This window comes from Eschrichtius robustus, chromosome X (genome assembly GCF_028021215.1).
Source record: "Eschrichtius robustus isolate mEscRob2 chromosome X, mEscRob2.pri, whole genome shotgun sequence".
NCBI lineage: Eukaryota > Metazoa > Chordata > Mammalia > Artiodactyla > Eschrichtiidae > Eschrichtius > Eschrichtius robustus.
This window is the reverse complement of record NC_090845.1, coordinates 66,139,196-66,154,856: the sequence shown is the minus strand read 5'-3', so window position 1 is coordinate 66,154,856 and position 15,661 is coordinate 66,139,196. Positions and strand designations below refer to the sequence as shown.

Sequence of the window (15,661 nt, the reverse complement as noted above, 5' to 3'; positions counted from 1 at the left end):
TTATATAGTGTCCTTCTTTGTCTCTTGTAATATTCTTTATTTTAAAGTCTATTTTGTCTGATATGAGAATTGCTACTCCAGCTTTCTTTTCATTTCCATTTGCATGGGATATCTTTTTCCATCCCCTCACTTTCAGTCTTTATGTGTCTCTAGGTCTGAAGTGGGTCTCTTGTAGACAGCATATATATGGGTCTTGTTTTTGTATCCATTCAGCCAGTCTGTGTCTTTTGGTGGGAGCATTTAATCCATTTACATTCAAGGTAATTATCGATATGTATGTTCCTATTCCCATTTTCTTAAATGTTTTGGGTTTGTTATTGTAGGTGTTTTCCTTCTGTTGTGTTTCTTGCCTAGAGAAGTTCCTTTAGCATTTGTTGTAAAGCTGGTTTGGTGGTGCTGAACTCTCTCAGCTTTTGCTTGTCTGTAAAGGTTTTAATTTCTCCATCACATCTGAATGAGATCCTTGCTGGGTAGAGTAATCTTGGTTGTAGGTTTTTCTCCTTCATCACTTTAAGTATATCCTGCCACTCCCTTCTGGCTTGCAGAGTTTCTGCTGAAAGATCAGATGTTAACCTTATGGGGATTCCCTTGTGTGTTATTTGTTGTTTTTCCCTTGCTGCTTTTAATATGTTTTCCTTATATTTAATTTTTGACAGTTTGATTAATATGTGTCTTGGCGTGTTTCTCCTTGGGTTTATCCTGTATGGGACTCTCTGTGCTTCCAGGACTTGATTAACTATTTCCTTTCCCATATTAGGTAAGTTTTCAACTATAATCTCTTCAAATATTTTCTCAGTCCCTTTCTTTTTCTCTTCTTCTTCTGGGACCCCTATAATTCGAATGTTGGTGCGTTTAATGTTGTCCCAGAGGTCTCTGAGTCTGTCCTCAGTTCTTTTCATTCTTTTTTCTTTATCCTGCTCTGCAGTAGTTATTTCCACCATTTTAGCTTCCAGGTCACTTATCCTTTCTTCTGCCTCAGTTATTCTGCTATTGATCCCATCTAGAGTATTTTTAATTTCATTTATTGTGTTTTTCATTGTTGCTTGGTTCCTCTTTAGTTCTTCTACGTCCTTGTTAAATGTTTCTTGCATTTTGTCTATTCTGTTTCCAAGATTTTGGATCATCCTTACTATCATTATTCTGAATTCTTTTTCAGGTAGACTACCTATTTCCTCTTCATTTGTTAGGTCTGGTGTGTTTTGACCCTGCTCCTTCATCTGCTGTGTGTTTTTCTGTCATCTCATTTTGGTTATCTTACTGTGTTTGGGGTCTCATTTTCACAGGCTGCAGGTTCGTAGTTCCCGTTGTTTTTGGTATCTGTCCCCAGTGGCTAAGGTTGGTTCAGTGGGTTGTGTAGGCTTCCTGGTGGAGGGAACTAGTGCCTGAGTTCTGGTGGATGAGGCTGGATCTTGTCTTTCTGGTGGGCACGTCCACATCTGGTTTTGTATTTTGGGGTGTCTGTGGCCTTATTATGATTTTAGGCAGCCTCTCTGCTAATGGATGGGGCTGTGTTCCTGTCTTGCTAGTTGTTTGGCATAGGGTGTCCAGCATTGTAGCTTGCTGGTCGTTGAGTGAAGCTGGGTCTTGATGTTGAGATGGAGATCTCTGAGAGATTTTTGCCGTTTGGTATTCTGTGGAGCTGGGAGGTCTCTTGTGGACCAGTGTCCTGAAGTTGGCTCTCCCACCTCAGAGGCACGGCCCTGATGCCTGGCTGGAGCGCCAAGAGCCTTTCATCCACACGGCTCAGAGTAAAAGGGAGAAAAAATAGAAAGAAAGAAAGAAAGAAAGAGCCTATAATATAGTGAAGTAAAATAAAGCTATTATAAAGCAAAGCTATACAGACAAAATCTCACCCAGAAGCATATACATATACACTCACAAAAAAAGGAAAAGGGGAAAAATTAATATATCCTGCTCCCAAAGTCCACCTCCTGAATTTGGGATGATTCGTTGTCTATTCAGGTATTCAACAGATGCAGGCACATCAAGTTGTTTGTGGAGTTTTAATCCGCTGCTTCTGAGGCTGCTGGGAGAGATTTCCCTTTCTCTTCTTTGTTTGCACAGCTCCCGGGGTTCAGCTTTGGATTTGGACCCGCCTCTGCGTGTAGGTCGCCTGAGGGCGTCTTTTCCCCGCCCAGACAGAACTGGGTTAAAGGAGCAGCTGCTTCGGGGGCTCTGGCTCCCTCAGGCCAGGGGGAGGGAGGGGTACAGAGGAGGCGGGGCGAGCCTGCGGCGGCAGAGGCGTGGTGACATTGCAGCAGCCTGAGACGCACCGTGCGTTCTCCCGGGGAAGTTGTCCCCGGATCACGGGACCCTGGCAGTGGCGGTCTGCACCAGCTCCAGGGAGGGGCGGTGTGGAGAGTGACCTGTGCTCGCACACAGGCTTTTTGGTGGCGGCAGCAGCAGCCTTAGCGTCTCATGCCCGTCTCTGGGGTCCGCGCTGATCGCCGCGGCTCGCGCCCGTCTCAGGAGTTCGTTTAGGCGGCACTCTGAATCCTCTCTCCTTGTGCGCTGTGAAACAAAGAGGCAAGAAAAAGTCTCTTGCCTCTTTGGCAGTTCCAGACTTTTTCCCGGACTCCCTCCCAGCCAGCTGTGGTGCGCTAACCCCTTCAGGCTGTGTTCACGCCGCCAACCCCAGTCCTCTCCCTGCGATCCAACCGAAGCCCGAGCCTCAGCTCCCAGCCCCGCCCGCCCCGGCGGGTGAGCAGACAAGCCTCTCGGGCTGCTGAGTGCTGCTCAGCGCCGAGCCTCTGTGCAGGAATCTCTCCGTTTTTTCCTCTGCTCCCCTGTTGCTGTGGTATCCGCGCTGATAGCCGCAGCTCACGCCCATCTCTGGAGTTCGTTTAGGCGGCGGTCTGAATCCCCTCTGCTCGCGCACCAGGAAACAAAGAGGGAAGAAAAAGTCTCTTGCCTCTTCTTCGGCAGCTGCAGACTTTTTCCTGGACTCCCTCCCGGCTAGCTGTGGTGCACTAACCCCTTCAGGCTGTGTTCACACCGCCAACCCCAGTCCTCTCCCTGCGATCCAACCGAAGCCCAAGCCTCAGCTCCCAGCCCCGCCCACCCCGGCGGGTGAGCAGACAAGCCTCTCGGGCTGGTGAGTGCTGCTCAGCGCCGAGCCTCTGTGCGGGAGTTTCTCCGCTTTGCCCTCCGCACCCCTGTGGCTGCGCTCTCCTCCGTGGCTCCGAAGCTTCCCCCCTCTGCCACCCACAGTCTCTGCCCGCGAAGGGGCTTCCTAGTGCGTGGAAATCTTTCCTCCTTCACGGCTCCCTCCCACTGGTGCAGGTCCCATCCCTATTCTTTTGTCTCTGTTATTTCTTTTTTCTTTTGCCCTACCCAAGTACGTGGGGAGTTTCTTGCCTTTTGGGAGGTCTGACGTTTTCTGCCAGCGTTCAGTGGGTGTTCTGTAGGAGCAGTTCCACGTGTAGATGTATTTCTACTGTATCTGTGGGAAGGAAGGTGATCTCCTCGTCTTACTCTTCCGCCATCTTCTCTGTGAACCCCGGTTTTGTGGTTTAATGAATGAATACTTAGGTGATGCGAGCTGCCCAAGATCCTTGAGCTATTTATTCCTTTATTCATTCATTCAACACACATTTATTGAATATCTAACACAATGAAGGAAATCCTTTTATCCTTCAACTTACAGTTGAGAAATATAATTACAAAATCTAAGAAGTCAGTCTAACATTTTCTCTCCTCTCCCTCTCCTCCTCTTACCCCTCAGGTCCCCCACCCACCTCCCCCCTTACTTCCTCTCCTTTTCTCCATACCCCTCCCCCCACAGCTAGTTTCTAAGAAGTTGGGAAGAAAACCAAGTTTAAATAACATTTATTTCAGACTTTTAAACTTTTAAAGTAAGTTAAATGTAATTTTAAATTATGTTTCTCTTTAAAAATGTATCAAGAGCTTAATTTTAAATGTTTTAGGCTTATAATGATCAGATGATAACAATATTCATGCATGACTGTTTGATACTGTTAAGCATTACATGCATCATGGATGGGTAATTGTAAACTTAGTTCTGTTTCCAAAGCCTCAGGAATGCAGAATATATAATTGACTCCAAAATTCCTGATGGGCTGACAATTTATAAATTGCGCTTTAATCTCTGTTTATTATTAGGTAATTCTTCAAGTGTCATAAACACTGAACATAACTTGTATTATGAAAGCTAACTATTCTAAAAAAGGATGCAATCATATTTAGTAATCACTAAAGAGTTATTTAATAGGATTATTTTTAGTAAAATTGAATTTTTACCTTAAAGGAAAAATGCAATTGTAATGGAATAGGTTTTGATTTTATTAGCCTCCGATGCTTGAATCTTAGTCTCATTTATGTGGAGGTAGTTCTGTCTGCTAGATTGATGGTTTTAGTGCTGATAAAATTTTTGTAAATAATAATTGAATGTCTACACAGAGCAAGATATTGTGCCTATGCAATTGTCTATCGAGGATTAATATTTTTATTAATTAGTGGACAGATAGTTCTGTTCTAGATGAGAGCGTACATTATTATGCTTGGATGCCACAGAATCCTTGACTTTTAGGTTCTTCCAGAATTTCTTCTTTTTTTAGGTAAAATAAACATGACTTTCCAGTGTTTTAACTTACATGCCTCTTCAAATGGACTGGCAGATTGTCATTTTCAGAATACTGCATTTGTATGGTATCTGTGAACAGTAGTCATGTCTGTTATTTTCAGTAATATATGATTTATTTCTGTGTGTGTCTTTGGAGGGATGGTGTTATAAATAAATTCAGAGGCTAGATTTATTGAAGAAATAAACACAAGCTTCTCAATTAAGATTTTTAAAATCCAAGTAATAACTGAAGCATTTTCACTTTATTCCATAAAAATCACATAATTTTAGAGTTGAAAGGGACCTTAGAGAGCATCTAGGCCAACCCTCTAATTTTCAAATCAAGTTTCAAAGAATTAATCATCTTGTTTTCCCTTGTTGCCCTCCTCCATTTAAGTTTTTTGTTGTTGTTGTTGTTTGTTTTGCTATAAACCCCTTCCTTCAGAGTTGTAAAAGTAGAGTTAATCCCTAACTTACAAATATATTGTGTTTCAGAAGTGTTTGTAAGTCTGTTGTTTAGAAGTCAGAACATTTTTTTCCATAGAAACAATATTTTAATTAGTGGTGGGACTAGCCCTCAAAAGGAGTTAACACATTATGTGACTGTTGTTTTTGTTTTTGCTTTTGCAATGAAAGATGTTTTAAATAATCAATGCTGATTTTCTCTGGGGAACAGGAAGGAGATGGCATTGTAGAGGAGCATGTCAGGGGCTTTCTTTTTATCTGTTATTTCTTAGGTGGGGTAGCGAATACATGTTGTGTTCATTATATTGTTTTCTGAGCTTTTTATATGCCTGATATAGTTCATAATTTTACAATGCTATCTTAGTAATAAAAGTTCAGTTTGAATGTGAACACTTAAAAATTATTTACCTTGAATCCTGATGCATAAGGGAAACATGGTTTGATTAGAGAAGGATAGAGATAGCTAGAAATTTTGAAGGGGTTTTATGGGTACTTTCAAGGGCTTAGATTTTTTGATAAATTATCTTTATTTTGACCAATATCATTTTAGAAAGTATGTTTTTGCTGTTAATTTAAATGTGTCATCAACATTTATCTTTTACCTATTGGCCATATATAGGCAACGTTTCGAGAGAGAATAAAGCAGGTGGATAGTCATTGTGAGATAGCTGGGTAAATTTTGAAAGGCAAAGAAGATTAAATTGCATATGCATGTGCAGACATATGCGAGATCTTGCTTGAAATATAGTTACTTGAACTGGGGGCTTATGAAAAATAGGAAAATGAGGGAGTAAAGCTTGTATGAGGTCTGAGTAGGGTGAAAGACAGTGAGGAAAACAATTGAGTTAAGCACCAGAAAGGTATCATTGACAGTAGAAGGCTTATAGAGGTTTGAGGGTACATGGCATGTTGTAGGAGCTTGGGTTTGGCAAGACAGTGTGCAAATAGCTATTAGTATTTTTGAAATTTTTATAATTCAGGGAATGCCTTATGTATTTACAAGTATACATAAACAGAAACTGCTACCATTCATTACATTCTAGAAAACAACTGAGTTAATTTTCTCAATAATTTGGTTAGCTTTTTTGTGTGTATGGAGGTTGTTTTTTGGTTGATTTAATTTTTGCTCTTTTGCAGTATACAACATTGACTTTTATATAATGACATTAATCCATTTGTACAACTCATGTATAGCTTAGGGAAAACCTAAGTACTACCTGCCTTTTGAGAGATTCTTGACCTAAGAAGCAAATTTTTCTTCACTAAATTGATGGTGCATTTTAGAAGGATGTGTGTCCATTCTACAGATGTCTATTTTTTATTCTGCTTTCTTTCAACTCCACTTCTGGAATATTATCAAGACAAAAAATTGGCCCAAGAATCCATCACCTGGTTACAAACCTTGGCAAAAGTGATCTTGTGACCAGTATCTAAATTTAGCGTTCACATTAAGACTAAAGAGGGAGCACACACAAGGTAGAACATAATAAAATACAGTAAAGAGAGGAGTGTTTGAAAAGATCATAGAAGCCATTTAAGAAAGAAATGGGGTTGAAGACTTCATCGGAGGCTTTCAGAAACAAAGAGAAACCTAGAGAGAAAGAGGGTAAAAAGAAAGTACAATTTGACACTTTTAATGGGTAATATAATTTACTTTATATCTGGACCACACATTTTATTTTTTACCTTTTTAGGTATGTATTAGAAACATAACCATCTTTCTAATATTGGCTATGGTTTTAGTAGTTTTATGTATGTTTATGGACAATAAAAGAAATCTGTGAACATTAACTGTCCACTCTGAAACTTCTTCCCTCTTTTTTTTTCTCTTCTGCAGATCTCAGAGTCATTAAGACATACCACATGGCAGAGACTAGGAAAAGGCAATTCAAGACAGTTATTAGACGCTACAAGGGTAAGATGAAGCAGACACTTCTACATATAGCTAGGAAAAAGGTGTAAGCCCTTGGAGCATTTTCCAATTTATACTACATATTTTATATTTTCCAAATAATTTCCCTTTTTATTTTTTTTCTAAGTACTGGCAAGATGAATAAGAAGATATGTTTTTGCTACTGGAAATGGAGAAAGAAATCTTGATATTTTTCTACTCCTGAAGAAATCTGTCTGAATCTCTTGAGATCAATGCCAACTAGAGTAATGTTTTTAGAAAGCTTTTATAAATGTAATGGCAGCTTGTTGACGCTTAAATTTATCCTGGTAATTTGTATGTGATATATGGAATGCTGTACATTTTTCAAGTGATTAAAGTTTCTTTACCTTAGAAGATGTTCAAATATCAGAATATCAAGGTACTGTAAGCTTATTAGAGCCTGTGGGGTAAAGTCATGTGAGCTTACATGTTGATGAGGGGTATTTTTCATTGCTAATGTAATTGAAAGACGCCTTTAAAAATTCTCAGTGCTTTAAAGTGAGGCAAATAAATCTCCAAGATAGAAAGACTAGAAAATTAGAAGACAGTCTAAGTCCTGAGTACTTCCTTTATTTTTTCTTTTTGATTAACAATTATTTGCCATTAAGGTACAAAGCATTGTTCTAATTTATGCAGAAGCTGTAGAAATGAATTAGATTTTCCATTATTTAATTAAAGTTTTAAGTTAAGGTGCTCCATCTTCTCATTGTTTATAACACCACTGTATATTTATATTTTAATCTTTTGCTGTGTTGAAGACCTCATTATCTTCCGTGTTATTTACTAGACCCCTTGATGTAACATTGCTCAGTCTTTTCGAGGGAAAAAAAATGTCACAAAGTGACATTGTCACACTAAATATTACCTTTTGATGTTTTCCCTTTCAACATGCTTCAAGATTGTTGATCCAAAAATCAGTAACCCATTTATGGCAATTACTTTTTGGGTCTCAACTGGTGAGAACAAGAAGGCACTTTTGCTTTCTGTAATTCCATTTTCATAGCTTGGTCCAGAGCTGATAACTCTTAGGATTCAGTATTGATACACGTTTGTGTTTGTAAAAAACTATGCCTTTGTTCATTAATTATTGATTATTATGGCTACTGAAGAAGCATTATTATATCCATGTAGTTAAGTAATTTTTTGAGGAAACACTTTAAAATTAGCAAGCCTAAATTTTAAGCCTAATCTTTACTATCTTTTCAACTACTATATTTTCTCAAATGATTTACTTTTTATATTTTTCTAACCTGAGCAGTAATCTAGGGCCTTTTAAAAAATTATAATAGGCAAGATATTTGCATATTTTCAAGACTAGTTGGGAAATTTATAGATAGCTTTGTTTTATAAGCTAATTCAACAAGCCCATGTACAAAGACACTGTGGTATGGGCCATGGGAGATACAAGGATAAAAGAGACTGTCTCTAATCTTAAGAAATTTACCATATAGTAGTAAAGACAAAACATGTATGCAGGTTACTCTAGCATAAGATAGACTGTGAAGAAGTAAATTGTACTTTGTTTCTAAATATATATATTTGTAAGCCAGAATAATAAGAAAAAGAATCAGTTATGTAAGATCAACTATATTAAATTGTAAAGCAAAAATGTTATACGCATGGAAAGCAAGTGGGATAGAATTAATTAACTGTATTATATACTTGCCAATGAGAGAGTTACAGGCTACACAGTACCTTAGTAGCAAATGACGGTAAGAAAGCTGGTATAAGTCGAATAGAAGTATATTACAAGTTAAATCTTTTAAACATTAATTTCAAAAACTATTTAGAGAAAGTAACTTCTGTATGAGTAATTTGTTATATCTCAATATTCTTTGTATAAATGTGTCTGTAAGTTTATTATGAAGGTGTTTTACTTAGCTATGCTAGGCTCAAAGGCATGCCTCTGAATTTGTTGGGGGGGGCATTCATTAGATCAGATTTTTAAAGATCTGAAATTCCTTAATAGCTAATGGATGGCTTGGTATCATCTTCAACTAGGTTCTTCAGGTATGGCCACTCATAGAAAAGAGGACATGTTGGCATGGTCATGCAGGAGGAGGACTCCACACAGACCCGAAAGAAGGGGTAAGAGACAATAACAAGTACCTGGAAATTCTTATAGCTGATTGGAAGATAGATATATTAAAGATTGTTATATTACAGAATATTTTGATTGACTCATGTAACTGCAGGTTTTCTAATACAAAACCATATGAATTGACCATGGTTATATAGATCAGATTTTCTCAAGCTTAAGACAAAAAATATCGTGATTGACTAAAAAAGAAAAAAAGTTAGTTGCCAACCTAAGTATTTTAGTTCTTTATTTTAAATAGCATTGGTTGTGGTTATTTGTTATATAATCTAGCATTATATATAGATAAATTACATTTAGCTCTTATAAGTAATGTGTATGTGTGTGTGTATGTGTGTTAAGGTTAATGTTTTCCCTTCTATACTCTTGGTTTAAAAAGATTCTAGAATGTCCCCTAGCTTCATGGTAAATCCTCCATTTACCTGATCCATTTATTTAATTATCCATATTCTTTATCATTATCATTATACAGACAAGCTAAACAGTAGGGCCACTGAAATCAAAAGATTTAATTGCACTACACTTTTTCTAAGTGAGTGAAACTGTCATTGGAATACTGTTATACAATTCTCCATCTGGCCCTCTTTCTCTAAGCTTGCCTTTATTTTCTTCCTCTAACTTCACCCAACCAGTATATGCATGGTATCTCTAAGTAGAAGTGATATTTTCAGGTTTATTGGCAAGTGAACAAATTTTATGTTAAAGTGCTCTCTAACTTGTAGAGAGATAAATAAATTTTATTTTATTGGTGCGAGGTGATTGGTAAGAAAACCTTCCCAGTGCTTTTCTCCCTGTTTCTTTAATCCCCCATGTAGCTTCTTTCACAGAACTCAAAACACATCACATTCATGTTTCTATCCCATTTTTACATATTAACATTTGTCCTGGTTGTCTTTAGAAACAACAAAGTATTATAAAATAGAATTTTAAAAAATTAATACAAATACTGAAATTTGTTTATCCATATATTATGGATATACGGGTATGGCATGATATCATATCATTAGCATGATATTTGCCAGCTTTCAGGATTGTCACCAAGGCGTCTTAAGGATAGTTTGTAAGTAATGCTCTAAACACACCAAAAATATGTTGACTAATACAGGAAAAGCAGTCTTAGACTCAAGCAATATAAACTTCAAGATAGATTCTTTATTCTCCAGTAAAATAAAAACAAAGCAAAAATCATTGTAAATCTTTATATTTGGTCTCTTCTTTATCATTTGTTCCCTGCCATCTTTGTGTTACTTTAGCCTCATTAGCTAAAAGGAATCATAGAATAATAGAGCATGAAGGCTACACCAGAAAAGAGGCAATACGGAGTTGCAGTTAAAAGCCTGAGCTCTGGAGCCAGACTGCCTAGATTTGAATCTTGGCTCCATCATTTCCTACTGGAATGACCATGAGCAAGATACTTAATTTCTGTATGTATCAGTTTCTTCATCTTTAAAATGGGGCTGATAATCATAGCAAAGGGGATTTGAATGAGTTAACTCCTCACACCATGCAAAGCTCTTGAATAGTGCCTGTCACATAGTAAGTATTCAGTCAATATTGGCTGCTGTTACTGTAATGTGAGATTGTTGTTAAGTCCTATACTCTGCTGTTGTCCATTCATTTTACAAGTATGTATTATTGAATACCTGCGTTGTGCATAACTCTGTGTTAAGTAACTGGAGATACAGTAATGAGCAAGACACAGTCCCTGCTGTTCAGAAACTTAACAGTTTAGATGGCAGAATATCTAAACTACCATGTAGAAATTTTATCACTCTGACAAGTTATAGATTTTACCTTATAATCAACTGAAACTTTTATCACTTTACTTTCTATGCATTTCTACTTGTATGTTCTTAAGCATTAGTAATGCTACTCAGAAGGTATTTAAATCATTTGTTTATCCAGTGTGGCTATAGTAAAGGGGTTGTGAAAAAAGAGTGGCAGTTTCAATATTTGGAAGCTCCTGTTGTTAAAATAGATGAATTAAAGTCTTACTTGTTTTATAATAGAATCTTCAGATTTTTAAAGGATTTTGGAACTTTGCTCCTGCATTTAAACTTTATTATGTGCCTCTTTGGGAAAAGCATCTGTTAGTAAATTTAGATAATCCTGTGCTCATAATAAAAACACGAATAATGCAGAGCTTAATATAAGGACTGCTTCCTGGACTTTGCTTGACATACTCTTTTTTTAATGTTAGAAACATATCCTCATTGATTGGATATTGTCAGAAGCTAGTAGTATTGAAAGAGAGATTAGCATTTACTAGAGCAATCAGAGGCTTTGATATAAATATTGATATAATCAAAGAAGTGAAACAGCAACTTAGAGTATTAAAAAATGGAGGATTGGAGAGAGAATGGAATAATAAGCCTCCAGGCTTGTTAAAATGAGTGGACACACAGACCAGTGGACAAGAGTACCTGTATGACATGGAGAGGCCATTTTTCAGCTCTGATTACATCCATCATCAAGCAGCCTTATGATCTTTATTTAATTTCTCAAATTGACTTCCCTTTGAGATAGAGAATTCACTGACTGGCCAATGCGAATATCAGTCAACTTGGTAGTTTTTTTTAATTATAAATTATTAAATTGTTGGGTTCAAATCAATCTCATAGGTAGAATAAGCCATTTTTTCCTAGGGCCTTTTCACTGCCAGATAAGCTCTTCATTGCAGTTTCAGACCAACAGAGCTTAGAAAACAAACTTCGAGGTATAGAGAAAGCAACAATAATTGCAAAGCTTTTCCTGACAATTAATATATCTTTCCTCTCCCACCCATAAACTCATTATGCTTATATCCCCAATAATGTGGGAAAAGTTTTTCACTTACTTTCTAGATTTTTCCATTAGATATCTACTCAAATTTCTTATCTTTTGACCTAGCTTTTATCAAGCCACTGTTATCCCTAACAGTATTGAAGTAGTGGTTAAAATTATTCCTTTAATTGCAGTTAGTTATCTTTAGCTTGGATTGAAGAGACAGTTCTTTGGATGGTTTGCTTATCCTTGAAATTGTGGGCATTTCCAAAGTCTCTGCTAAATTAGTTCTTTAGAGAGAAAACATTCAGCCTATAGCCCACATTTATACAATACAAATAGCATCCAAAATTTTTTGGTATATTTTTTTTCTTCCTCTCCATAAGTTTTGCCCCCAAGTAGTTTCCTTCTAAACCAATCCCTTGATTCTGTGAGTTAGAACATTTCTTGCTAGTGAAATTTAGGAATGTCTCTAAAACCAGAATTCTTATATAAATTCACCTTGCAAGAAAAGGTGATTCTGCTACCTTTATCAAAAATCATTTTTTTTTCTTACTCTTTCATTTTCCTATCGAAGCCCAGTGGGCTTCACTCCCTTGAAATGAGTGGACTTTTTTTTTTTTTTTAATTTTATTTATTTATTTATTTTTGGCTGTGTTGGGTCTTCGTTTCTGTGCGAGGGCTTTCTCTAGTTGCGGCAAGCGGGGGCCACTCTTCATCGCGGTGCGCGGGCCTCTCACTGTTGCGGCATCTCTTGTTGTGGAGCACAGGCTCCAGACGCGCAGGCTCAGTAGTTGTGGCTCACGGGCCCAGTTGCTCTGCGGCATGTGGGATCCTCCCAGACCAGGGCTCGAACCCGTGTCCCCTGCATTGGCAGGCAGATTCTCAACCACTGCGCCACCAGGGAAGCCCAAATGAGTGGACTTTTGGTAGAAAAAATTGCTCTTGCTTCAGTGCTAAACAGCCTTTTCTGGTGAGAAATATGAAATCACTGACTTGAGAAGCAAAATGTATTCAGTTTATCAATATACAGTTATCTTTAATATCTGAAAATTCTACCAGGTGAGCTGCTCCAGGTGTGTTTTAATTTTTTATTTGTCCTTTTTGTGCCCTGTCCACATGGTTATTAGCTATAGGTATTCACTTACAGTACTTATGACTATGAGCAACTGCATCTTTCCCTCAGGTCATGCTGTTGAATTGAGCAGTGCTGCATATAAGCAGTACAGTTTGTGGCTTTCCAGTTATACACTATTGGGTCAGGAACTTCCAGTGTTACTTTCGTGTTTGTTTTTGGCCTACTGTGCTGTTTCAGTGCCCTGTGTACAAGTAGATATTCCTTTCATTATTTTTTCTTACCTGCCCAGCCTCATAAAGCTTATTAAGCTATATATTAATACCAAATAAATAAATATTTAAAAATCCGTGAAAAGTTGTGATGACTTAATAAATCAAGCATTTAGGTGTTCCTCCTGGAACTTGTCCTCATGTGTTTAAGAATAGTTAATTCATTAATTGAATAAATATTTATTGGGCATTGTTTCTAGTATCAATCAAGTTTCTTCTCTGGTACCTGCTGTTTTCTTTTTGTCCAGCTTGTTTTCACTTACTTTCATCTCTTCTTTGACAGCTCTCTGATGTCTCCAAACCTTTTCTTCCAAACTCATTTCTAGGGGAAAAAAAATTCAGTACAATTTTGTTATCATTCAAAGATCTTAGTGAGCCAATTTGAATTCCTTCTTTTGTTACTCTTGTGTTTTTATTCTGAATCTAATTGCTTTCCTTTATTATGGCTATCTAATTCCAGTATATAGTTGAGACCTTTCTAAAAACTTTTATTCCTCATACTAACGTAGTAGTAGTTTTACAGTGTAATGGGGCTTAAAATATCAGTTTCATGTTTTGAACTTGAGGCTATCTAGCTACAGCAAGAACGCCACATTGTATATGATAGCAGAGGAGGAAAGTAGATTGACTCCTACTTTTACAGGCTTTTTAATATTTCTATAGTGTTCATTTTAGAGAACTTTTGTTATCATGATGTAGTGATCACTGTTATGTTTTTAAAACAACTTCTAAATTCTATGTACTGTGAAAATTATAAACAGAAAAGTTAAAGAATTTCATAAAATTTCATATTTTCTGTTTATGTGTAAGCAAGCCTTAAAGAAAAACTATGATATCAACCGTTGATTACTTCAGGAACTTTGACCCTTGAGAAAGAACTTTCTTTTCTTAAATCATTGGGGTTTTTTCCCCCTATACTATAATTACTCCTTACATAGTGTATTTTCAAATAATTCAATTTCTTGTCATCCTCCTTGATCATTTCCTACATTTCTCACCTTTTCTTTAAGAATGTGATCTTAAAATGGTGTATATGCTATTTGTATTGCTCAGCCTGAAATGGAAAGTTGAGTTGATGTGAAGATGATATCTGATTCAGTCTCAAGCTGCGACTGGTCTCTTTTCAGCTTTAGATAGGTCTTTTGTCTTTCAGGATTACCATTGGGTGTCCAGTATGAATTAACTGTGGTGATTTTGAAAGGGGGTATATTATCATTCAGGATCTGGCCTTTCAGGAGGCCTTCAATTTTATTTTACTCTTGTACAGCAGGAATAAGTTGGTTTAAAATACTTTAAAAATGTGCCTCAGCCTCTGAAATGCCTCTTGATTTGGCCTGCTCTTTAAAAAAGATGTTATTTTTCAAACTTTGTAGTTTATCTAAACTATAACTGAAAGACATGTACTTTACAGCCTAATGGACTCATAATGCATGATTACACAACTTTAGAACCCATTTTGTTAAATGAGGTGGTGACATTTTATGCACTATTAAGCCAACTAGAATAATTTTCTTGCTCTTAGCCATAACTTCTCTGTGTCCTTACTGAAGAAATTTTGGGGTGTGTTGTAGAAGGTTTTTGACAAGAGAGAGTGTTTCTAAAGATATGTGGAAACAGGGCCTTTTTGCTATTATTCCATCAAGAAAAATAAGACAGACGAAACTTGTGAAATGGGGAAGTAGTTGAAATGTCGCAGTTTGTGTTATAACACATCAAATTATATTTGTTTAGTATTAGTTCAATTGGAAAAGTGAATTTTAAAATTACAGCTTTATTCCCTTTTTAAAAATACCCTACCAGTTATGAGAGCTCATATGTGTGAGTGTATGTGTGTATAAAATAAAGCATTAAGAGCTATACTTTCAGCATTTCATGTTTTTGCAATCCAGTGTATTTAAAGCAGCTCAAGAAGGTAGTCCTGTTTTCAGTACAATATGAACAGTTTTATTTCTGTTACTGTTTACTCAATAAACTGAATAAAAGAGACTAGAAAATAGTTTGCTGAGCCTTGGATGGAATAACTATAATATAAAAGCTACCCTGTATAATATAATGTGTTGTCCTGGGTTTCTTATATGTTGACAGTTTCCCCCCATTCTTTGCTGTGCAAATCTACTTGAAATTGTCTAACTTTTCCCCCCAAAATTAATTAAATTTTCTTCTTATTATATGTGAACTACAGAAAACAAGAAAGCAAAAAGAATATAAAAAATCATCAATGATTCCATCTATTCACAGCTACTGATGTTAACACTTTGGGGGTATTGCTTTCCAGATCCATTTGTATGCATGTGTAAACTCATACACACATAACAATTTTTTCCACAAAAAATGTTTTATACTCTGTTTTTTTCACTTGATATGTTTCTGTGTCACTGCATATATTTCTGAATGGCTATATTTTGCTGTATGCATTCACTGTAACTTGTTTACATGATTCTCCACTGTTGATCATTTAGTCTAAACCCAGTTT

The 15,661-nt window shown here is 36.8% G+C and overlaps 1 protein-coding gene across 1 annotated transcript in view; it reads left to right on the top strand.

Annotated features, from left to right (window-relative positions):
* Positions 1 to 15,661, top strand: part of ABCB7 (ATP binding cassette subfamily B member 7) — a 143,224-nt gene that overhangs the window by 61,009 nt on the left and 66,554 nt on the right. Inside the window, exons 2-3 of the mRNA XM_068533725.1 lie at positions 6,885 to 6,962; positions 8,982 to 9,068. Coding sequence (XP_068389826.1) covers positions 6,885 to 6,962; positions 8,982 to 9,068 — 165 coding nt within the window. The remainder of the gene's footprint in view (positions 1 to 6,884; positions 6,963 to 8,981; positions 9,069 to 15,661) is intronic.